This window comes from Eumetopias jubatus, unplaced genomic scaffold (assembly GCF_037043125.1).
Source record: "Eumetopias jubatus isolate StellerSeaLion01/CBP00866 unplaced genomic scaffold, mEumJub1_p1.0 scaffold_2, whole genome shotgun sequence".
Taxonomy (NCBI): Eukaryota; Metazoa; Chordata; class Mammalia; order Carnivora; family Otariidae; genus Eumetopias; species Eumetopias jubatus.
Genome location: NW_028274808.1, coordinates 202,057,491 through 202,082,984, shown reverse-complemented (window position 1 = coordinate 202,082,984; position 25,494 = coordinate 202,057,491). Strand labels below are relative to the sequence as shown.

The 25,494-nt window shown below is 46.9% G+C and overlaps 1 protein-coding gene across 1 annotated transcript; it reads right to left on the bottom strand.

Annotated features, from left to right (window-relative positions):
- Nucleotides 1-888: 888 nt before the first annotated feature.
- On the bottom strand, nucleotides 889-23,599 carry LOC114198701 (transmembrane emp24 domain-containing protein 11). Its single transcript, XM_028090316.2, has 5 exons — nucleotides 23,476-23,599; nucleotides 8,924-9,024; nucleotides 3,090-3,215; nucleotides 2,231-2,377; nucleotides 889-1,038 (listed from the first exon to the last, which is right to left on the bottom strand). Exons 1-5 carry the CDS (start codon nucleotides 23,597-23,599, stop codon nucleotides 889-891), a joined length of 648 nt encoding a protein of 215 aa, XP_027946117.1.
- Nucleotides 23,600-25,494: the final 1,895 nt, after the last annotated feature.

Here is a 25,494-nt window from a genome sequence, read left to right as displayed (position 1 = left end):
TGGGCGGGGGTCCCTGTCCGGCGCCCTGGCCGCGTGGAACTGGGGGGCGGGGGCTCCTGGTGCTGCTCTTGCCACGTGCAGTGAGCGTGTCCCTATTTCAGAGTGAAAAGCTAGAGAAAAAGCAGATGGACGTGACATTTCCCAGCGGCACTCCTCGGATGGCGCCCTCTGTGGCTTGGGGAGCGGAGTTTCCATCCACATGGAGGTGCCTGCTGGGGCCCAAGTGAGAAAACCTGGTGCAGAGAAACCCGGGCCGTTTGCTTGTGTGGACAAGGGCGCCGTCGTGCAGGAAAGTAGAGAAAGCAGAGGTTCAGGATGGCTCTTGCCAAGGGGAGTACAGTGGTGGGGAAAGGGTGTACTCCCTTTGTCCAGTGTCCTGGCTGTGAATGTCATGTCACCCCTGGGCCCTTGAAATGCGCTGGGCCAGACTGACCCGTGCTTTGAGTGTAGCACGCGCTTGGGTTTCTAAGACTTCGTATCAGAAAAGCAACGTGAACTATCTCAGTAACTTTACTGTTTACAAATTAAAATGGTAATATTTTTGGTGTTTTGGGTTAAATACATATCACTAGGGTTAATTTTACCCTTCTAAAAAAAACCTTTTTAATGTGGCAACCAGAAAACTTAAAATTTACATATGTAGCTTACATTTTATTTCCATGGGACAGTGCTGATCTACACCAAGTTAAAATAAGAACTGGATGATGTGCTTATTCTATCAAGCTCAAAGGCTACATAGTTAAAGTAATATTTTATCAGTGTAACATTAATTTCAATCTCTGATCATCTTTGAAATCATAAAAGCAGTACATGGTTATGAATGTATTTTGATTGGTTTACTCAAACATTATGTAAATTAGCAGGTAGTTGTTTGTCTTTATTAACATTTTAAACGAGTTTCTTAGCTATAAAGAAGTCTTTAAGGTATTTCATTTGGAAAATTCCGATTGAGATAAAGATTAATGTTTGTGCAAAAGCCCACCATAAAACATTGCTATTTGTATCTTCACTGATCATTCGAAAATTTTCTTCGCGGTCCTACATGGAAGAGAAATAGGCAGGTTTAGTTTCTTACAGTATTTAACTGTGAATTTGAGGGGAAGGTGCTATGCTTTGAAGATATTTAATATTTCCCAGTTAATATACCAAAGTGCAGTATCTGATTTTCTAAGTCAGGGTATGTTAGCTAAAGACAAGGATTAGGGATGCCTGGGTGGCTCAGTCGTTAAGCGTCTGCCTTCGGCTCAGGTCATGATCCCAGGGTCCTGGGATGGAGCCCCATGTCAGGCTCCCTGCTCAGTGGGAAGCCTGCTTCTCCCTCTCCCTCTGCTTGTGCGCTCTCTCTTGCTCTCTGACAAATAAGTAAATAAAATCTTTAAAAAAATAAAAAGGATTAAGAATCAACCTTAAAGAGGGGCGCCTGGGTGGCTCAGTTGGTTAAGCAACTGCCTTCGTTCGGCTCAGGTCATGGTCCTGGAGTCCCGGGATTGAGTCCCGCATTGGGCTCCCTGCTCGGCGGGGAGTCTGCTTCTCCCTCTGACCCTCCTCCCTCTCGTGCTCTCTATCTCTCATTCTCTCTCTCTCAATTAAATAAATAAAATCTTTAAAAAAAAATAAAATAATATCCTATCATTAAAAAAAAAAGAATCAACCTTAAAGAAAGCATATTTTTGTGTTTTGATGGAAAATAGATGCTATTTGATCTATTATCTTATTCGTTTTATTTCTCACTATCGAGCAAGTGAATGTCAGCCAACAGTAATAGATTTTCAAAATTGGTGTCCTTACTTTACTTCAAGCTGGGCACTGTCCTCCTTATTTTCCAGGTAAGGAAGCTGGAGTCTGGATTTGAGCCCATGTCTGACCAGAGTCCACTGAGCGCAGTGACCCAGGAAACATGCAGTGTCACAAAAATAAAACTGTGATCTAGAAAATGGGCATACTGAGCCTCTTCATACATGTTGAGTGTGTTTGGGAGCATTTATTCATTCTGTTAAGCCCACACCCCAGAGGCCAATGAGCTGCAGTCCCCTTCCTAGAGGAGCTCACAGTCTGCCAGATAGTGAAAGATTGTTCTTTCCCTTCACCCCGAGTGTCCCCACAGTGCTAGCTCAGAGAGAATGACCGAGGAACAGGCAGTTTATCCTTTCTGTCCAGAATTTGGGGGCTTTGTCTCCAGAATTGCGTTCCTGGCAGGAAGAGATAAAATAAGCTGAATAGGCACACTGACCCTTTGATAGTTTTGTTCTTTGACTATTTGCTCAATTTGCTCAATTAGATGTTCCAGCTTAAAGCTAACTTCATTAACTTTGTCCTTTGCTTGAGCAATGGCTGCATCAAGGTTATGTTGTCCAACTCGAATCTCTAAGTGGATCCGCTGTACAAACAGGAAAAAGGAAGAAGCCTTCTTAAAACCGCTCCACTCTGCGCTTCCCTTGTTGTGTCCCCCAACCCCTCTCCTGCGTCTCTCCACCCCCACCTTCGAGAGCAGGCCCCACTTCGTTCTCCATCTCTCACTGCCTGTCTACCCCCTGCCCTACTCAGCAGTCTTCCTTTGTAATAATCATTAAATGGTGACCCACGGCCCTGAGAGAGTACTTAGACCCTCCTGAACATCAAATCTACTACGAGGTAAATGCTTTTGGCACTGAAAGAATTTGATTACTTTTAGGAAAATTTTCTTTACATATGACTAAATTTCTGATCCTAAAGTACAGATTTTCTTCGTCTTCTCTCAGCCCATTTAGAAAATAACCAATCACCATCTGCCATATAAGAGTTTTATTTATTGGAATTCCATTGTTAATTTACCCTCCAGTCTTTGCTTATTTTCAGGCCTGAGTAATCACAGTTCTTTTAACCTTCCCTCATGGTTCTTGTTTTTCAAGGCCTTTAATCAACGCTGTAGCTCTCCTTTGAACCCATTCCAAGCTCTCCAGCTCCCTCTTTGGTTGCTGCACTGAGATCTGGGCACAGGACTTTAATAAGTTTCTAGCCAGTCCGGGTGTAATGGTTCTGCATACCAACGTCATGCCTGAATAGTGCTGATGCTCTGTTCATCAACAAGGACATGGGCGGCGTATACTCACCAGCTTACTCCCACCAAACGACACAAGCCTCGTAGAATTAGATTCCAAGCAAATGATGTGTTCACCAGGTGAATGTGAAGTAAAATAGAACCTTCCTTGTGGGCCATATAGCTTGGACAATAATACCTAGGATTGAGGATTTCCATGGTTTAAGTTTATTATTCTCTACTTTCCCTTCTTAAAAATAGATCTCCCCTGTTAGTTTAGTAAAAACTGTGCAGTTCCTAAAGAAGAAATGGTTAATAAACATGAAAAATATTTATCCTTGTTGGTAAAAACAATGCGCACACACATACACACACACCCAGAGTAAGATAGCCCTTATTTACCATCAGATTGGCAAAGATTTAAATAAAAGTGTCCAGGGATAGTATTGAGAAATACTATTTCTAAACACTGATTTGGAAACGTAAGTTGAACAACCATTTGGAAAGCAGTTCAGCAATATGTATTAAAAATTAAAAGGTATGTGACCATTCACTCAGTGATTCTACCTACAGGAACTTATTCTATGGAAATGCACAAGTAGACAAAATTATATGTAAAGTGATATTCAGTGTGGTGTTTTTTGTAATGGCAAAGTTGCTTTCTTGAAATTACTTTAGTACCTTTCAGTAGGGGATTGATTAAATTTAGGCAAATCCAAATAAAGGAATGTTATGGGGCAAAAAAAAGAATATTATACCCACATGTGTTCTGTACTAAAGGTGTCCACGGTATCCTGCACTAGAGTAGTGTGTATAGGGCCCTATTTTTTATTAAAAAAAAATCATTTGTCAAAGTACAGGTGTGTGTATGTGTTTCTATAAGTTTAGAAGAAGATTCTGAAGAATACACACCAAGCTTTTAGTTGGTTCTATTTGTTGGGCAACTTTGATTTTCTATTTAGCTAATTTCTATATTGTTTGCCATTTTAAAAACAGGTATAGGACTTCTATTCTGTCATCAAGGAGTTTGGAAGTCGCCACTCTGTCCTAACAAGTAAAAGGGCGAACACAACGAAAACCAATTCTTTTTAGATCTGTCAGAGAATTGAGGTCACAGGGTAAACCACTGCCCCCCAAATTGGAGAGACAGACAAGCAAATACAAAGAATCACAACTTATCAGAGCAGAAACTGGGGGTACCAGTACTGGGTTCCTTTTATCTAGTACATGATGTCCAACTTTCAACAACAAAAAAATTTTAAGGAATACTAGATGGAAAAAAAATAGTTTGAAGGGACAGAGCAAGCATCTGACCCAAATTCAGACATGGCAGGGATATTGGAATGATCAGACCAGGAATGTAGAAAAACTGTGATTAATATGCTAAGGGCTCTAAAGGAAGGAGTAGGCAACATGGGTAATATAAGCAGAGAGATGGAAATTAGAAGAAAATTTTAAAATGCTGGAGATCAGAAACACTGTAACAGAAAGGAAGAATGCCTTTGATGGGCTGGTTAGACTGGACATAGCTGAGGAAAGACTCTCCCAGTGTGGGGATATGGCAGTGGAAATTTCTAAAACTGAAAAGCAAAGAGAGAAAAGACTGGGGGGAGAAAAAGGAATGGAAGATCCTAGAACTGTGGGACAATTCTTAAAGGCAATACCCAAAGGAGAAGAAAGAGGAAGTAATGTAAGAAATACATAGAACAGGGCGCCTGGGTGGCTCAGTCGTTAAGCGTCTGCCTTCGGCTCAGGTCATGAGCCCAGGGTCCTGGGATCGAGCCCCGCATCGGGCTCCCTGCTCGGCGGGGAATCTGCTTCTCCCTCTCCCACTCCTCCTGCTTGTGTTCCCTCTCCTCTGTCAAATAAATAAAATCTTTAAAATAAATACAAAGAACACTAAGGACAGAATTTCCTCCTAGTTAGTGTCAGACACCAAGCCACAGAGCCAGAAAGCTCTGAGAACACCAAACAGAATAAATGCCAAACCAAACCAAGAAAAGACTCTACACCTAGACAACTGCAGATATCAATGATAAAACCATCTTGAAAGAAGCCAGAGGGGAGAACGCCGTCGCTGTGGAGCAGAAGTGAGAATGACGCCGGACTTATCCCCCGAAGCCACGCAGGCGGGAACAGTGGGGAGAAGAAAGCCGCCAACCTAGAGTTCTGTGTCCTGCAAAATTCTCTTTCAAAAGTGAAGGAGAAAGATTTTCTCAAATAAAAACTGAGGGAACTTGTCACTGATAGGCCTATCTTGCAAGAACTGTTACGTTTTTCAGAGAAGGTAAATGATACAGGCCAGAAAGTCCGATCTACATAAAAAAAAAAAAAAAAAAAGGAAGAGCATCAGAGAAGGAATAAGTGAAGATAAAGTAAAAGCTAACTTTTCTTAGTTGATCTAATAGATAATAGTTTGTTCAAATAATAGCAAAAGTGTATTTGATCATAGCAGATGTGTAAGTGAAATGGATGCCGACCAGGGACAGGAGGGAGGAATTCGGAATGCTTTGTTATTCTAGGTGCTGGCACTCCCTGTGAAGAGGTGTGTTACGTGAAGGTGGACTTGTGTTAGTTGCAAATACATATTGCAAACTCTAGGGCACCCATTTTTTAAAAAGTTAAAGTATAATATATAGAAGGGAGATAACGTGGAATCACCTAAAATACTCAATTAGAATCACAAAAGACAGAAGAAGTGGAAGACAAAAATAGGAACAAAGAACAAGAGCAGAGACTAGGAAATGGGAACAAACGTGCGTATTCATCCAGTGATATCAATAATCACTTTGAATGTCTACAGCCATACCACCCTGAACACGCCCCATCTCATCTGATCTTGGAAGCTAAGCCTGGTCGGGCCTCGTTAGTCCTTGGATGGGAGATCAATAATCACTTTGAATGTCAGTGGTCGACATGTACCAAGTAAAAGAGAGTGTCAGAGTGGATCAAAAAACAAAACTATGTTGTCTACAAGAAACCCACTTTAAATAGAAAGACACAGGTAGATTAAAAGTTAAGGGATGGAGAAAGATGTATATGCTAACTTTAACCTTACAAAAAAGCCCGAGTGCTCATATTAACGTCAGACACAGTAGACTTCAGATCAAGGAAGATTATCAGGGATAATTACATAATGGGGCATTACATAAAGACGAAGAGGTCATTGTCCAAGAAGACAAAACTATCCTTAATATGTAAGCACCGAACAACACAGTGCCAAACTGCATGAGACAAAAACTGACAGGACTGGAGGAGGAGGAGCAGAGTCTGCTGTTGGAGTTGGAGTCTCCGACACCCCTCTGTCAGGAGCGGGCAGATCCAGCAGCAGGTCAGGAAGGACATCGCTGGACTCGGCAGCACCGTCAGTCACCTGCACCTGGCGTACGAGTATTAGCCTGCTTCATCCAGCAGCAGCAGAGTGCGCACACTCTCAAGCTCGCCTGGCGTGCTCACCAAGACGGACCCCGTTCTGCGCCACCAAACACACCTTAACACATTTAAAATAGTAGAAACCCATCAACTGTATTTCAATAAATAATAATGGTAACAGAAACCACACAAAGTCTGCTCTCAGAACACAATGGAGTTAAAGTAGAAATCAATAACAAAGATCCCAAAACATGTCGAGATTAAGCACATTTCTAAATAACACATGGGTTGAGGAAGAAATCCTAAGAGAAATTTAAAAACATTTTGAACTAGGAGGGAATTCTGGGAAGATGGTGAGGTAAGCAGCGCCAGGAGTCTGTCTTCCCATCCAGACCACAATTACACTGTTAGAATCTGTCTGATGTAGCTATTTTGGAACCATGGAGTCTATTGAAGGCTCGCAATTTCCAGGGGAAGCCTTGTGTGGTAAATTGTGGTTAATTTTGGTCGGTGTCAGCTCATAGCACGGGAGCAGCTACCCTTCCTCATCCCTACCCCCAGCCACGTGGCAGGCTGATGTGCATGAGTTGCTGGACAGCCTGCACACAGCATATGGAAGCCAGGGTGGGCAAAAAGGACCCTGTCCTCCAAATATCAAGGACCTTCATAATTGTCACACACAAGGGATCCTCAATAAGAATATTAGCAGATTTCGGGGTGCTTGGGTGGCTCAGTTGGTTAAGCATCCGACTCTTGATCTCATGATGATGAGATCAAGACCTGCATTGGGCTCCATGCTGGGCATGGAGCCTCCTCTAAAAAAAAAAAAAAAAAAAAAGAATCACAGCAGACTTCTGATCAGAAACTTTGGAGACCAGAAGGCAGTGGGTGGGTGTACTCAAAGTGCTAAAAGAAAAAAAGGCCAAAAAGCACAGGAAAAGATGCTCACCATCACTAATCATTAGGGAAATGATGGAATACAAAAGCATGTGTTTGTATGGTATGTATATGTTGTTACTGTCTGTACTGCCTACCCCACCAGCCATGTCTTTCCCTGGGACTGTCAATCACATGCCATAGGAATGGACATACGATCAAGGTGGGCAACTTAGAGTACCCCAGGCCCCCAGACACACTAACCCAAGAAAAAACAGAGACCTTGTGGAGGTGCTGATAAGGACCTTAAAGGGAGATCTCGTAAGACATTTTGAAACTAGAGCTGTTTCTTGTTCTTCAAAATGGGGAGAGCTTTCTTGAAAATCAGGCCTATGGGATGAGAATTTTGTCTCCCTTAGGTCAGGAAGAGGGTAGGGTATATATTAGGCTCACATTTAATATTTGTTGAATGCAGAATGAATTAAAATATTTTTCCTCCCTTGTAGAAGAGGGTATTAGATCAGGCAATTATATTTTTGAAGAATGAACCTTCTCTGTCTTAAAAATAGTGACTGGAATGTTCTGTGATGCTCTTTAGCTCAGTTAAAATTTGGATTCAGCATTTAATAAGCCATGGAGACATTTCCAGATTGCTCATGAAAGAACAGAGGAGAACTGGGTTTTTGTATAACCAGGCAAAAAGCCCAGGAGGCGGGCTGTAGGGAGGGGAGGTAGCTACACGGACCAGCCCCAGCAGAACCACCGTCAGGCAGGTGCTAGGTGCGCCAGGAGAAGGTGCTGTAGCAGCCAGGCTCAAGGGTCCCATCCATCCAGCCGGAGTGGACTCTCTCCAGTGACCCCACTCCCAGTCCCCACAGGAGTGGAGGTGTCAGAATGTCTCCTGAGCTCAGATCAGGCGAAATCATCCAGTTTAATGAGAACAGGAACTTTGTAGCCTCTCCTCCCCAGAGGAGATGCCTGTTCCGGTCTGTGAGGTTTTGCTACCCATCCTGCTGTCCCATGGGCACATCCCCAGGGCAGCTCTAAGTCCAAAGGGAAGTCGTCCTCGCAACAGTGTTTGAGTGATTGGACTGAGCAAGCCAGTATCCTGAGCTGGCACGGTGGGGAACGGAGGTCACTGTTAACACCCACTGCACAGATGAGAAAACTGAGGGCTGGAGCAGTCAACAACCTGCTGAAGATTGAGCTTGACAGTCCACACTTGAACTTGGCTCTGACTCCAACACTCACATTCTCTCCACTGGATCCTGGTGCCTCTTCTACTCCTGCTAACCCCCTAATGAGGAAGCGGCCAGGGAGACCAAACAGACCGAGAGGCCGCCAGGGAGGAGGCGAAGACTGTGGCCCAGCAAGACCGGCGAACCTCAGGATGATGAGCATGAGGCCTATCATTTACATTGTTCTGAAATATTTTATGTTAAGGTCTCTGCTCTTGAGCTGGACGATAGGCTCATTGAAGGCAGGCACTTTCCGCATCTCTGTGTAGTCCCTCTATTCAGGACTAGACACATTAAAAATTGTCAGTTCTGGTTAATGAGTGCTTGTACAGAGGTTTTTCTTAAAGTTTGTGGGGATACATGATATATGAATTTTAGCAAATTAAAAGTTTGAGTAGCAAAACATAAAAGAATGTCTTACCTCATCATTGTAAGTTCTAACAGTCACAAACATTCCCAAGCCAGGAGCAGATTCAAGGAAATCTTGTTTGCGCATGTCCCATTGCTGTATCTTGAAAGTCCCTGTTTCAAAAACATAAGACATTTATTATAAAATAGGTGGAGGAAAGAGTTGCACATGATTACTGATAAATGAATTTACTTTATTCAAATTATCCAAATCACAAAATACTGTGAGCATGGTGATGAGGTCACATAGCCAAGTGGGAAGATCCCGGGGTAAAGGGGAAGGCGTGGGCTCTTGGTCCAGCCCTCACTGCTGCTCCCCTCTGACTGCTCCACTCTGGACTCAGCTCCCTCGGAAGATGGGGATGATATGTATCCCTCCCAAGTCTCAGAGTTTCGAGGACTACTGAAAAACTGAAAAGCCTGTGCAAGCTTTCTATCTAGAGTGTAAACTTCGTGTGGGTCAGGACTTTCCCGGGGTTGCCTGGTAGATCGTCTCTGGTTTCTTCCTCCTCTAACTCACCCGCACGATCCCTTCCTAAGGCCTAGCTGTGTGCTGCTGAGTCCTTCCTATGCCTGCCTTCGGAGGCTCCTGCTAAAGTTTGCGTTGTCACCGAAAGAGCCTCCCACTTCCTCCTTTTAGTATATGGGAGCATCATATGGCTTAACTTGCCCCTTGAGCCCTTGCAAGGTACAATGGTAATGAAAAAAGAGTTCATGTTTATTGAAAGCCATTGAAAAATAGCTAACGGTGCTGCCTTGTGCATGCCAGGTACCATGCTGAGCACTTAACATGTCGTCCCATTAATTCTTCACATGTGCTCCCGGGAGGCATTTTATTCCTTCACCAAGTCAGCTGATAAGTATATAATGAGCTCCTCCCACAGCAAGAGCACTGTTCTAGGAGCTGAGGACAGAAGTGAACAAAATAGACACTATCTTTGTTTCCATGGAGCTTTTGTACAGACAGCAAGGAAATAAGTATTTAATGTTAGGAATGCTGTGAGAGAAAGCAAGAAAAAGGGATAAGGGACTTTGAGTATTATATGGGGAAGTCAGCGAATGCTTCTCTGAAGTTTGAGAAAAGACCCAAAGGAATAGGGGAGGAAAATATGTATATATTTTACACTAAGTATACTTACAAATATGTTTAAATTATATCTCTACATCACACTCAGTGCTAACGATTTGCCAAGCATTCTAAGGAATTTATACACATAGTCTGAATTTTCATGACAACACTATGTAAGTGACATTATATATTTTTAAAGATTTATTTATTTATTTTAAAGGGGGGAGGCAGGGGCAGAGGGAGAGAGAGTCCCAAGCAGACTCTGCACTGAGCATGGAGCCCAACGTGGGGCTCGATCCCACAACCCCAAGATCATGACCTGAGCCAAAACCAAGAGTCCAATGTCCAACTGATTGTGCCACCGAGGCGCCCCAGTGATACTATTTTTATGACAATTTTACCTATGATAAAACCAAAAGATAGAAAAAGTAATTTGCTTAGGTCACAGCTAGCAAGTGGCCGAGTCAAGATTCAACGCAGCAGGGTCATGGCTTTCCCCTTTCTACCACACAATGCTGGCTCCTTCTGGGGAAAGATGGTTCCATGCGGGGGCGCATGCCAAGGTCCTGGGGCAAGAGGGTGCCTGGGAACCCAAGGAACTGCGGAGTGGCTGCAGTGAGGAGCGCGGGGAGAGGATGGTGTGAGATGTGGTGGGAGTGGGCCGGGGCCAGGTCACGGAGGGCCTGCACCTTCGTTGTAAGGGTCTGGGGGAGCGGTTGGTCGGAGTGGAATGATGTGGCTTTCAGTCTGCAATATTGGTTGTGCGGGGACAAGCATGCAGGATCCAGAACGGAATCACTCAGACCAGGCACAAGTGGAGGAGGTCGTAAAAGGTGCTGTGTTCTGCGTTATTGTCCCGACTTTGCAGGTTGGAAACTGAATCCCGGATAAGGTCATGTAGCTCGAGAGCTGTAGAGGCCAGATGAGCACCAGCTAGTCTGATTCCAGAGCCCGGAGCCCTGGGTCCGGGGCTACGGGGCCTCCCTGGAAGGCAAGGACACTAGTCTCTGACAGGGGCCTCAGACAGGAGTGTCCCTTGGGTGCTGACTGTAGGGCCGCCCCTACAAAGTGAGGCACTGGGGTCGGGAGCCCTACAGACCCCATTTTCTAGGAGGGGAGCATCGGCAGCAACCTCTCGGCTGGGCCTGCGCTTAGTTGAAGGCATCTTTGACCGGTACTGGTCCTTTGTCCCTGCGGTTTTTAACCGGTATTAATGTATATTCTGTACTGACTCCCGACAGTCTTTTAAAAAGTATCGCTTTTATAGTTTTCTGAGTAGAGATTCTTTGCCTCTTTGGTGAGATTTATTCCTAGGTATCTTATGGTTTTGGGTGCAATTGTAAATGCGATCAACTCCTTAATTTCTCTCTCTTCTGTCTTGTTGTTGGTGTATAGGAATGCCACCGATTTCTGTGCATTGATTTTATATCCTGCACTTTACTGAACTCCTGTATGAGTTCTAGCAGTTTTGGGGGGGAGTCTTTTGGGTTTTCCACATAAAGTATCATATCATCTGCAAAGAGTGAGTTTGACTTCTTCTTTGCCAATCCTGTTGCCTTATTTCTTTTTGTTGTCTGATTGCTGTGGCTAAGACTTCTAGTACAATGTTGAATAGCAGGAAGATACAAAGAAATGGAAAAATGTTCCATGCTGACCGACTGGAAGAACAAATATTGTGAAGATGTGAATGCTACCTAGAGCAATCTACACATTCAATGCAATCCCTATCAAAATATCATCAGCTTTTTTCAAAGAAATGGAACAAATAATCCTAAAATTTGTATGGAACCAGAAAAGACCCCAAATAGCCAGAGGAATGTTGAAAAAGCAAAGCAAAGCCGGTAGCATCACAATCCCGGACTTCAAGCTCAATTACAAAGCTGTAATCATCAGGACAGTATGGTACTGGCACAAAAACAGACACATAGATCAATGGAACAGAATAGAGAGCCCAGAAATGGACCCTCAACTCTATGGTCAACTCATCTTTGACAAAGCAGGAAAGAATGTCCAATGGAAAAGAGACAGTCTCTTCAACAAATGGTGTTGGGAAAATTGGACAGCCACATGCAGAAGAATGAAACTGGACCATTTCCTTACACCACACACAAAAATAGACTCAAAATGGATGAAAAGACCTAAACGTGAGACAGGAGTCCATCAAAATCCTAAAGGAGAACACAGGCAGCAACCTCTTTGACCTCAGCCGCAGCAACTTCTTCCTAGAAACATCTCCAAAGGCAAGGGAAGCAAGGGCAAAAATGAACTACTGGGATTTCATCAAGATAAAAAGCTTTTGCACAGCAAAGGAAACAGTCCCCAAAACCAAAAGACAACCGACAGAATGGGAGAAGATATTTGCAAATGACGTATCAGATAAAGGGCTAGTACCCAAAATCTATAAAGAACTTATCAAACTCAACACCCAAAGAACAAATTATCCAATCAAGAAATGGGCAGAAGACATGAACAGACATTTTTTCCAAAGAAGACCTCCAAATGGCCAACAGACACATGAAAAGGTGCTCAACATGACACGGCATCAGGGAAATACAAATCAAAACCTCAGTGAGATACCACCTCACACCAGTCAGAATGGCTAAAATTAACAAGTCAGGAAACGACAGATGTTGGCAGGGTTGCGGAGAAAGGGGAACCCTCCTACACTCTTGGTGGGAATGCAAACTGGTGCAACCCCTCTGGAAAACAGTATGGAGGTTCCTCAAACAGTTGAAATTAGAGCTACCCTATGACCCAGCAATTGCACTACTGGGTATTCACCACAAAGATACAAATGTAGGGATCCGAAGGGGTCCATGCACCCCGGTGTTTATAGCAGCAATGTCCACAATAGCCCAACTGTGGAAAGAGCCAAGATGTCCATTGACAGATGAATGGGCAAAGAAGAAGTGGTATATATACACAATGGAATATTATGCAGCCATCAAAAGGAATGAGATCCTGCCATTTGCAACGATGTGGATGGAACTGGAGGGTGTTATGCTGAGGGAAATAAGTCAATCAGAGAAAGACATGTATCATATGACCTCACTGATATGAGGAATTCGTAATCTCAGGAACAAACTGAGGGTTGCTGGAGTGGTGGGGGGTGGGAGGGATGGGGTGGCTGGGTGATAGACATTGGGGAGGGTGGTGCTATGGTGAGCGCTGTGAATTGTGCAAGACTGTTGAATCATAGATCTGTACCTCTGAAACAGTGCAATATATGTTAAGAAAAAAAAGAGGAAGAAGATGGCAGGAGGGGAAGAATGAAGGGGAGTAAGTCGGAGGGGGAGACGAACCATGAGAGAGGGTGGACTCTGAAAAACAAACTGAGGGTTCTAGAGGGGAGGGGGTGGGGGATGGGTTAGCCTGGTGACGGGTATTAAAAAGGGCACGTTCTGCGTGGAGCACTGGGTGTTATGCACAAACAATGAATCATGGAACACTACATCCAAAACTAATGATGTAATATATGGTGATTAACATAACATAATAAAAATAAAAAATAAATAAAAAATTTTTAAAAAAGTATCGCTGAGGGTCCTAAAGAAGATGGACTAAGTCCACTCCACCGCATGCCTCCTCTAATTTCAATGTGTGAAACCCCAAGCCTCTGGAAGGTGGGAAAGGAGGCTGGCTGCAACCCTGGGGACTCAAAGCGGACTCAGCCCAACGCAGTGCTTCCCCCATGCGCCTCCGCTGCCTCCTGTGCACCGCACTCCGTGCCCGAACGTAAAGAACGGGAGGGAGGCTGCCTCCTCTGGCCCAGGGATCCGGCCCGGGATCGGCCCCGCTGACGCAGCCTGCCCCACCTGAGCTCCGCGGGGGAAGCTGCGCTGAGCGAAGGACAAGAGGGGCAGCACCCCTGCACCGCAGGACCGACGGGCTCCAGGGAGGAGGGCGCTGGAGACCGGACCCTCCAGTCGGCTGGGCAGTCCCAGCGGCCTCAGGGCAGCCGCGCACGGAGCCCCGGAATTACTGCTCGGAGGCCCGGAGGCTCCGACTGTGCTGTGAGTTCCCAGCCCGGCTGCGGAAGAGCGTGTCTCAGCTAAATTCTCGGGACCTAACAGCACAGCTCCAGCGACTTCGGCCAAACTGCGCGCCGCTGCGGACAAACCGGAACCAACGCGCAGGGCTGCCGGCCGAGCTAAGCAGGGGAGGAAGGGGGGCGGGGCGGGCGCCCGCGGCACAAAGTCCGCTCGGGGAAACTGAGCGCGGGAACCGCAGTAGCTTCGCATTGGCCGGGCTGTGACGATCGTGGAGATTATATTTAAGACGAGAATATTATAAAGGGTGGGGAGGGCAAAGGTTCTACATTCCTCTTGAAATGACAAAATATGGATCCTTGTGGACTGTGATAAGTATGCGTATCGTATTGTAATCCCTAGAGCAACCACTAATAAAAACTATACAAAGATATATAGTGAAAATTACTATAGATAAAGCAAAAATGGGATATTACAAAACATTCAAGTGACCCACAGGAAGCTAGGAAATGGAAAATGGGAACAAAAAGCAGAGGGAGCAAAAAGAAAAAAAAATAGCAGACCTAAATCCTAACAATATACATGTAATAATTACATGAAAATGGTCTAAACAGAGATTAGACAAAGATTGTCCAAGTGGATTTTTTTAATGACCCAACTATTATGTAGTGTACAAGAAAGTCACTTTGGATATAAAAAAGTTAAAAGTAAAAGGATAAAAAAGGCATACCATTCTGGTGTTAATAAAAGAAAGCTTGAGTGGCTCTGTAAGTATCAGATAAAGTAGACTTCAGAGCAATGAAAATTACCAAGGACAAAGAGGGACGTTCCCTAACGATAAAGTTGTCTTCACGCAGAAGACAACCATCGTAAAGGCATAAACAGTTTGAAAACACATGAAGTAAAACAACTGAAGGGAAAAGTAGACAAATGCACAATTGTAGTCAGTAATGGAGGGAAACCCAGCCAGCATGTAGAAGGGCTGAGCACCCCAGCCAGCAGGACCCACCTGACATCACAGAGCACGCCCCGCAACAAGAGCAGAAGGTGCATTTCCTTTCCAGGACTTAATGGAACGTTCACCAACTGGAGCAAGAAAGCCCCAAACCTGATCAGGCACCTTTGCCGAAGCAGCTGACTGTTCCTGGAAGGAGCACAAACCAGGCGGATGGACCACTTTGCAAATGTTTGACCACCTGGAAATCTCAGTTTCCTGTGTTTCCCATTCCGTGAAACATGCCAAATCTTCCTCCTGGCCCACTTCCAGCGCCCTCCCGCCGCCTCTCAGATGGGAATGGTCTTCACACTGCCAAGTGCCCTAACCCCCTGCAACTCTCCCTTGGCACCCTGCCTCTTGCTGGGGTGGTGGGGGCGCCCCTCCCATTCCTCTGGGACTTTCTTCTTGTTGCTGTCCTCACACTTGCCCATACTGGGCTATTCTTGTCTGCATGCCGGGTCTTCTAGCGGCCGGGCAGTCCCCTCGTCTGCACTCTGTAAGGGGCTAGAGCTCAGGGGGCACTGCCTTCCTCCCTCGTGGGCCTCTTGGGCCTGACAAGAAGCTGAGGGTAGGGTTTGGCTCAGTAAGGTTTTGTGAATGAGTGAGTGTCCCACAGGACATGTTCAGTGGAGATTTTGAATGAATGTGTGCCAGTCGGGCCCATGTTAAAACGCCAGCGTTCCTGCCTAGTGCCTTGAGTTATCAGAATGAGTGAGAGTGGCTTCTGCTTGCTTTGCCATTTTCTGCTGGCCCTGAGCATGCCCCCCACAGCCCCCGAAGCCAGAGGGGAGGGAAGGCGGGAGGTGTCGTGGCCCTGGGCTGCCACCAGATGGCAGCAGAGAAGCACCGCTCACCAGGAGCCGCCGAGGGACTGGTCACCGCGTGGGGATGAGCACATTCCGGAGGGGACAGGCTGTCTTGTGCTGCTTCTCACCACGCGTGCTCCGGGCTAGGAGCAGGGACACTCGGGCAAGGCCCTGCCCTGCGCTTCACGGTCCCCTTGGATGAAGCCAGGGTAGTAATGGTCTCTTAGCGTGTGAAGAGTCCGTGTTTAATGCAGAACTTAGCGGGTCATGTCCTGAGCTTTGTGTAAACGCTTGAGCAATGATTTCTGACCTTATTATTGGGCTTTTAATGCGCATTGTCTTCCCTCAGCTCCCACTGAACCCTACAAGCCTATGACGTCAGGAGAACGATACCCACGTGTACCAGTGAGGAGCCTGAGGCTGAAGGCACTAAACGGCTTATCAGAAACCATCCAGATAATAAAAGGCCAAGCCAGGATTAAAACTCAGCTTGATTTCCAAATCGAGGGCCTTGGCCCCCTCACCTCAAACTACACCACTCACCCCATGGTCTTGGAGTGTGTGTGCGTGCGTGCGTGCGTGCGTGTTAAAGCCAGATGTGGTTTGTGCAGAGCCGGCCTCCCAGGCGCCCTCCGTGGCTGTTTCTCTCAGCGAGTCCTGGTCGGGAGCCCCTGGGTGCCAGGCAGGCCGCGTGCACCTGCCTCTTCTGGTCTCCTGGGGACCCGGAGCACACCCTGGTCAGACACGCAGCCCTGACCCATGACCCCTGATGCGGTTGTGCGTTCCGCCCCAGACTCTGAGTCCTTGGGGCTGGGACCGGGGACCACTGGGTTGGTTTCAGACAAGTAAAATGCATTTTAGTAAAATTTTAGTAAGTGAAAATCCCCTCTAGAGGTTTTTGGTATTCAAAATTATCCTTTAGTCTTTTTCCTATAAGTGCATATTACCTGTTTTACAAAACGTGAAATCATACTGTACGAACTATCTGTAACCTGATTTTTCCACCCAGTTTTTTGCGACCATCTTTCTATGTACTTAAACATTGTTCTGTAACCTAAAGTCTAGTGTATTCAGAGAGCTGAAGAAAGATCCAGTGTTGTTTGTCCAGGGCTGAGCCCAGAGTTTTGCAGTCAGCATTTGATGCGTGAGCAAAGGAATGAAGGCATATGGGTGGTGCTTAAAAGCCAAATCGTCTGGTTGACTCCCAGTGCCCTCAGGAGTGGTTATGAATGTAGAGCGGTGTGTTCTAGAACGCTCCAGGGGAACGCTCCAGGGGAACGCTCCTGAGGACCCTTTGTTTCCCTACAAACCTGTGAACCGTTCAGAGATTCCGTGTCGAGGGAGCGCAGTGAGGTGAGGTGTGGCTGGCAGGAGGCGCACGTCCCACGCTCACATCAGAGTGTAGCTCAACCAGTTACCACCACAGAACCGCCCTGCTCGAAACATCGTCAGCATCCCAACCGCCCCCACTCGCCGCCTGCCTCCCGAAGGTAACCGGCACTGGGCCTTGTGAGGACAGAGGCATTTTGTGTGTGCACGCTTGCGTCAGCCCCTCCTGGCCAGCACGTGTGTGCTGGCGCCGGCGTGCGGACCACGCGTTGTGCCGCTGCTCAGCAGTCGGCTGTTGGGAGAGGTGACTATTTTTCGTTTGTCTGTTGATGGGCATCTGAGCCGCATCCGGTTTCTGGCCGTTACTGATCGTACCACCGTGAGGATTCTGAGGCATGTGGACACACGTCTGCATCTCTTGTCGCGAGCTTCCTGTGCTCACCTGGGCCACAGGGACACCGGTACTGGTGGTGACATCCGTGGCCTGGTGTGTGAGGGCTCTGATCTGCTGCCACACGATTTGGTAGGGGTGCGGCATCTCCTTGGGCTTTGCTCTGTGTTCTCCCACCGAGCGGTGAAGTCGAGAACCTTCCCATCTACTTCCTGGCAGTTTGGGTCTCCTCCCTTAAGAAGTGTCTGTTGATCTTTGCCCGTCTTTCTGTCCCATGAGCGCAAGCTCGTCCTCCATGCGGGTCTGCGGTTTTCAATGTGGAGGTCGTGCACATCGTTACCTTTACATTTATTCTTGGGTACTTGTCATTTTGTCACTGAGCAGAAATGATTGGAAGTGCAGGCATTTCTCCCGAACTGGTGTCGGTAGAAACTGTGGGTGTCTGCAAAGCGCTTGTGGCAAGGTGTCAAGTGAAATCAGTAACAGTCTGGGGGCAGAAGCGCATTTCCTCGACCAGGAGACACAGCTGCCACGATCCGTGTGCATGCAGCCACGGATGACGCTGTTGCCGCCCCACTCTGGACCCTCCGCGCCCCTTTCCCAGCCGTTTGCGTGCCCCGGGCTCTGCTGCGACCTGTGAGCTCTGAGGAGCGCCTTGTGCAGGGGAGCAGGGAGCGGGAAGGGTCCGTGAGCCTTAGAGACCCCTGCGCAGTGGGTGGTGTGGGAGGGCATCTGCCAGGAGGTGGGACACGCCACGGGGGACACTCATCCATTGTTTTAATGTTCTAAAAATCATGGTAAAATACATGTAACAGAATTTAACATTTTAACCATTTTTTAGGTGCCCAGCTCAGTAGCATCCGATGTGTTCACACTGGGGTACCACCATCACGACCGTCACTCTCCAAACGTCTCCATCCTCTGAAGTAGAAACTCTGTCCCCGTTTAAGCAGTGCCCCTCCCTGGCATCTGGTCCCCTCTGCTCTACTTTTGGCTTTTTGAATCCAGCTCCCCTCGGGGGCCTCACATGCGTGGAGCCGCGCAGGGCTGGTCCTTCCGTGGCCGACGTGGTTCAGCAGGCACGATGCCTTTCGGGTTCATCCCCTGGGGGCGAGTATCAGAATTTCATTGTTATTTATTTCATTCCTTCTTGTGACTAAATCACATTCCATTGTGTGGATACTACATTCTGTCTCTCCGTCCATCTGCCGGTGGACACTTGGGAGCCTCCGCGCTTGGCTGTTGTGGACGGTGCTGCCGTGACCATGGGGGTGCCTGCCCCTGACAGCCTGCCGTCGCTGCTGTGGGTGTCTCCTCAGCAACAGAAGAGCTGGGTGGTATGTCCGCGGTAAGTTCCTGGGCCCCCCGGGCTCAGCCTGACTCTGGGCTTCACCTGAAATGTCACCTGGCCTGGCTACTTTCCCTCCGTCTCCTAAGAGCATCTCCTCACTAGAATCCTTGGCTCAGGGTCGGCTTCTGAGGGTGCCTGACCTGAGACACCCCTGAGGAGTGGTGTGGTCTCCCATGAAAACATGGTTGGATGGGGCGCCTGGGGGGCTCTGTGGGTTGGGCGTCTGCCTTCGGCTCAGGTCATGATCCCAGGGTCCCGGGGTCGAGTCCCGAGTTGGGCTCTGCTCAGCGGAAAGCCTGCTTCTCCCTCTCCCTCTGCCGCTCCCCCCACTCAAGCTCTCTCTCTTTCTCTCTGTCAAATAAATAGATAAAAATTAAAAAAAAACACACAAACAAAAAACAAGACAAGGTTGGAGCTGCTCCAGTGGACGAACGAGATGGATCTGAAACCTGGGGCTGCCTCCCTCCTCTCCTGCCTCCGGTTTCCAACAGGGTCTGTACTCTGAAGGAAAAACAGAAACCCTGGGTATTTCGGCAAAGTGAATTAAATCCAGGGACCTTTTGAGCGGGACCAACCCAGGAGCAAAATTTCATCGGTTCCGAATCCCAATCATTTTCCTTCTGATGAGCAGTCTCCCACGTTGTGGTTACTGTGCTCCCTGGCACGTTGCTCTTCCCCTTGGTGCTTGCCCCTTACAAACGACCAACAGCCTTGTTTGAAGAACGTCCCCAAGGACCCGCAGGCAGGTGGTTTAAAGCTCATCAGAGCAGCCGCCCCGCCAAGTCCCCTCCCTCCCCTCTTATCTCTCCCCCAGAAAGGCTGCACTCCCTTTTTCCGTTCGTGACCATCTAGAATTTATTACCAAAGGACATTACTAAGAAGAACTAAGAGAAACCAGAATCTTTTACTCTGAAGTTTCTAAGCAAGTTTACGGAACTGGGATTTTTCATCCTGTGTCTGTTTGACCTGACTTGGCGGCACACAGGTGCCCGGGGCCTCTTTCGCCCCCCTCCCAGCTGCCCTAGGGGGACACGAGCCTCTTTGCTTCTCAGGCAGTGTCCTTCCTTTTGGGATGGGGGGCAGGGTGGTGGTTGAGCCAGAGCTGGGGCCAGGCTAGAGACAGAGCGGTGAGGGCCACACAGGTGCGGTGCAGCTGCAGGGCAGGGGTGAGCTCCAGGTTACAGATAAGGAAACAGAGCTCAAAGAAACCGAGCTACTGGGCAACGAAGGTGGTTGCAGAGCATGCCTCCTTGACCCGGGAGTCTGGTCATTGTTCTTCGGGGCGCTCTGAGCAGCCTCCGCCCGGGCACGGCAGCAGGCCGAGTCCTCAGAGCCACTGCCCTCTCTTTATTTGTAGTCCCAATGAGCAAAAACACACATCTAGGTAGATTTGGATGACTGGTTCTGAGGTCCCCTCTCTCGAACTTCCTAGGTGGGTGTCTCTCGTGGGATTCCATTGTACCTCAGAGGTGAAGAGACAACGAGATGTCGCTGGTGCGTGCTCTCCCGGACCAAGGATATCAGACCGGGTCTCAGATCCCCACAGATCCCCAGAAAAACTTAAAATTTGTGTTTTCACTTTAATGGTGATCTAAAAATTAAATATAAGCATGTTCTGGATCAGCACTCCTTAAGCAGGTAGTTGGCATGTGCGTTTGCAATCATGTATGCACCCAGTAGAAGTCAGGGATTTCATGGACAGTGGAGGTTCTGCAATAGTTCGGTGAGGTGGGGAGTGGAAACACAGAGTCATTTTTTGGCTCAGGCAGCCCAGGCACTCAGAACTCCAGAGAAGCTGCCCCCAGCCGCCAGGAGTGTATTCATGCTGTGGGCAGGCGAACGGAGCCAAGGTCCTGGTTGTAGATAAGGGAGCTTGCTGCGTATAACGAACAAGAAAGCACAGCGTACACGTGCGATGAACTTTCCTCATAAAAGGGATGTTGAAAAGAAACGTTTAAGAATTGTATTTTGGGGTATGCTATCACATTATTTGGCACATCAAAGTAGTGGGCTGATGATTAAAGATACAATCATAGTTAAAGGAAAAAATAATAAGAGTAGAGACCTAATTGATGGCTTGGCATGCCCAAATGATCAAAATTCTTTTAGGGGAAACTGAAAACAGTCAAGTAGGAAGCACCTGCAAAACATCTTTCTGTCATTAAACCCAACACTGGTCCTGGTGTGTCTTTTACTCCAGTAAAACTTAGAGTCCTAAAGTCTGCTCTGATTATACTTTCTTTTGGTTCTCATATTTACATGTATGTCTTTTTCAACCTTGCCTTCTATTTAAAGTGTTTCATTTGGGGGGGCGTCTGGGGGGCTCATTCGTTAAGAGTCTGATTCTTGATTTTGGCTCAGGTTGTGATCTCGGGGTCGTGAGATCGAGCCCCAAGTCGGGCTCTGTGCTGGTCCTGGAGGCTGCTTGAAATTCTCCCTCTCCCTCTGCCCCTTTCCCCTCAAAAAAATAAAGCATTTCATCTGGGAACAGTATAAAGTTGTTTTGTTTTTAAGTCCAGTCTGATGATATTTTTCTGTTAATTGGAGAGTTCTGCCCATTTGCACTTGGTGTAACATAAAATGTAGTTGGGTTTAAGCTGCCATATTGCTATTTGTTTTACATTTACCCTATTTGCTCCTGTTCCTTACCCTTTTTTCTTGCCTTTTTTCAGGTGGAGGGTTAATCAAGTATTTTTTCCTCCATTAGCATATTATGGGACTTAAAGACCATCTTCTCTCCTTTTTTTTAATAATATTGTTTTATAATTGATGGCATTTAATATTTTTTAATTTTTAAATTTCATTTATTTATTTTAAGTCATCTCTGCACCCAGCGTGGGGCTTGAACTCACGACCCTGAGATCAAGAGTCACACACTGTACCGACTGAGCCAACCAGGCACCCCAGGACCATATTCTCTTTTTAAAAATATTGAAACGTGTGACCGACATGTTTCCACAATTTCCCTGTAGTTACAGCACACTTCAGGGGCCGAGCTCTAGCCCTAAATAACTGCATGGGTGATGGCTAGGAAACCACAGAGTGGGCAGAACACAGAGGGAGGCTGGAGGAGGCGAGGCGAGGGGCAGTTGGAGTTGGGAAGAACCAGTACGGGAGGGTCTGGACGAGGAGCAGGCGAGGCTCCTGACGCCGGCCGCGGCGCGAGACCGGTCCTCCACGTAGCCGCAGAGCCAGAGCACCATCTGGCTGCATTCGCCTTCCTGCCTCAGACCGCTCCGGTGGGTCAGGTGATTCTCGGGCTCACTGCTGCGGGCGTGTCCTGGGACGCGTCCTCCAGCTGGTGGGCCACAAGGAGCAGGAAGGGTGGGCAGGCTGTTCCCGTCCCTCTTACTCCTCCGCCCCTTCAAACGCAGGCTGAAATTCACAGACTACTAGGAAAATGGCCAGCAGCCACGGAGCTACTCGCCCGAGTCACATGTCCCCTGGGGTGAGAGCGCTGGGGTCAGGGGGCTTGAGCCGACACTTACAGTATGTTCTGTGTGTCTGGCTGCATTTTAAGAGCTTTGCAAATATTAATTCCATCATTATCACGACAAGAGGAAGCAGGTATCATTATTATTTTTATCCCATTTGACAAATGAAGCGAGAGGTTCAGTAGCCTGCCCAAGGGCACAGGGTTCTTAGGCGGCCCTGCTCGCACCGCACAGTCCCAAACGCTGCTTCCTCCTGCAGCGGCCGTGGGCGTCCCCACACCACCCTCCTGCCCATGCTGCTCCTCCCCAGCCCGGTCTCACGCTGCCGTCTCCGGCTTTGGCACCACGATTCTCTGTATGTGTTTGACGTTCTGCGGGATGGGTCCATATTCTCTGCCATAAAACACCCAAATGTAATGGCTAAGACAGGTGGAGAGGGGAACCTGGCACTAGTTAATGTAAGATAGAATTAGATGCAAAAATAACGATCGGCTCTTATGGGGAATACTCCTAGATTTAGATTCTGCTGCTTTTTCCTCGTTTGCATTAAAATCAGGGAATTTGATGTCAATTGCATTGGAATGTTAAATATACTGTATTTGCCATACAATTCTGAAACCCATGGGTGCCTGTTTCTTTCTCAGGAGGCCAGTTAAGCTCAGCCATATGGCGATGTGCTTCGTGGCAGTGTGGGAAATGGGCAGAAGTCACTGTGCCGACCGCCGGATTCGCGGGCACTTCACATGGAAAGTAGTCTCGGTTCGGCACATATGTGCACCCCCAGCACCACTCGCTGTCAGGCGGGCGCTGTGGGGCTGCAGAAGCTGAGGCTCAGAGACTCTTTAACATTTGCTGTTTCGCACGGTTGCACCGGACCAGGCCGGAGACATCACTTATCTTTTGAGAATTCAACCCTAATTAGCATGATTAATGGTATCAGAAATTCTTTTACTTAAGGGAAGCTGAACAAATCAGGCTTGGATTCTGTGGTGGTATATCTTTGTTTCCCGGTTTATGAATTAATGCAATTCACTCCAAAGGCTATTTTCATGTTAGGTTTGCATAACTCGATAAACTCTCTCAAGAGGAAACCATACAGCGTGAAACTCACCACCAAGTAATATATGCACCAAGAAATTAGTGTCGTACCATAAAGTGACATATTGAGTTCAACATTCAATGGAGCACGTCGTACGTACCTGTTACCAGTGTGTCGCTTGGAACGTCTTCCAGTATGCATTTCTCCTCGCGTTCCCCTACGTGGAAATAAAAAGCAGTTGAAAGTGAAAAATAAAAACTTAAGACAAATGTTAACATTTGCATTTCTGCGGCTTTAGCCACTTCTCATAGCACTTTCCTTGAAATGGATCAATTACAAGTGGTACTGCCCATGGAGTGCTTGTAGTTCATTGGATAATATTCTGCAAATTGATTTCTGTGAGAAGGGGCATATGGTGGCAACACATAGGCAGGTGACTGCCACAAATCCCAGGGAACAAGATAAAAAAGTGTCTGAGCCTTGGGGCCTTTCCAAGCATGGTGATGTCAAAGTTTCTTCTGATCTCTTATTTTTTTTAAGGATTTGGAAGAGAAGCCCTAACTACCGAGCCCAGCATGTGCTCAGCACCGGCCCATGCTGCGCCATCCTGACCCAACCGAGATGGCCGTTCCGTGGTTGTTTCTACTGTTTGGCAGGAGGTGAGGGAGGAGGAAGTGAGCATCAGGCCAGGGGGTGAGAACCAAGGGCAGGGGTGCAGGGGAGGGGAGGTCAGCGTGGACTAGGAAGAGGTGGGAGCCCCAGTTTAACCGAGGCCTCGCCACAGATGAGACTCTAAGTCTGTTTTCTTGCAAGAAGGAGGGAGTTGAAATCACCAAGTGTGGTCCTATAGGTCCTTCCAGCTCTGTCATACAATGATTTCTTTTTAAACCTTTTATTTTGAAATATTTACAGACTCAGAAAAAGTTGCAAAAATAGTAGAGAGTTCCCCTGTACCCATCACCCAGCTCCCCCCCGCCCCGCGGTGACGCCTTACGGAGCTCAGGGGGGTAGTAACTGCCTCCTGCAAACTGGGAATTTGACGCATCAAGAGTACAGTGAACTGGACCCAGAGCTAGGTAAACTGGAGCTTACACGGATTTCACGCTCTTTCTTTTAAAAGAATGGGTGCACTGTCAAGTGGATGCTTCAGCAAGTAATTATGAACACTCTTGAGACAAGTGGGAAAATGGAGAAGTACAGCATTATGGTTTGGGGTAAAAGACTGGCATTCTATGCCCTGGGATGTTTCACTGAATTCTATTTTATTTTATTTACTTTCATTTTTATTTTTTAAAGGGGCCCGAAGCATATTAAATTAATCGGTGGGTTACGTGTGTAGCTCAGTCGGTTGAGCATCCGACTCTTGATCTCAGGGTCGTGAGTTCAAGCCCCACCTTGGGCTCCGTGCTGGGCGTGGAGTCTACTTAAAAAAAAGGCAAAAAATAAAACACAAAAATAAATTTTAAAAAATTAAAGAAATGTGATGCGAAAATGGAAGGCAGTGGGTGGCCAAATGGGTGGGGAAGATATTTTGGAATAGGAGAGACTTTCTTGTTCGATTATGGGTAGGAGTGACTTTGGCATGTGGAAGTGTCATTTCTTGAAATACTTCTCCTTTTTATTTTTAGTCACCTTTGAGTTCTTATGTGTTAGCATCCTCATTCTGAATGTATTTAGCAATTTTTAGAATTTATTGAAAAAATAGAATTTCTATTAAAAGTCTATGTTCAGCCTCAGAGATATCTTTCCATTGTTTCTTCCTGTAACATCCTCTTTTTTTCATTTCATTTCATTTTTATTTTTTCCTCACGACAAGTGCCCTCCTTAATCCCCACCCCGTTTCCCCATCCCCCCACCAACCTCCGCCGCGGTGACCGTCAGTACGTTCTCTATAGTTAAAGGTCTGCTTCTTGGTTTGTCACTCTCTTTGTTTCCCTTTTGCTTATTTGTTTTTTTCTTAAATTCCACATATGCGTGAAATCATATGATATTTGTCTTTCTCTGACTGACTTATTTCACTTAGCATTATTACTCTCTAGCTCCGTCCATGTTGCCGCAAATGGCAAGATTTCATTCTTTTTATGGCTGAATAATATTCCATTGTGTGTGTGTGTGTGTGTGTGTGTGTGTGTGTGTGTGTATCACGTCTTCTTTATCCATTCATGAGTTGATGGACACT

Excerpts from the sequence above, each read along its gene's own strand:
- LOC114198701 (XM_028090316.2), bottom strand. The coding sequence starts at position 23,599 with ATGCAAATGTTAACATTTGTCTTAAGTTTTTATTTTTCACTTTCAACT. Across the intron at positions 2,378-3,089 it reads CGTTTGGTGGGAGTAAGCTG|CGGATCCACTTAGAGATTCG; the intron begins GTGAGTATACGC and ends CTGTTTGTACAG. Across the intron at positions 1,039-2,230 it reads AAGAACAAAACTATCAAAGG|GACCGCGAAGAAAATTTTCG; the intron begins GTCAGTGTGCCT and ends TCTTCCATGTAG.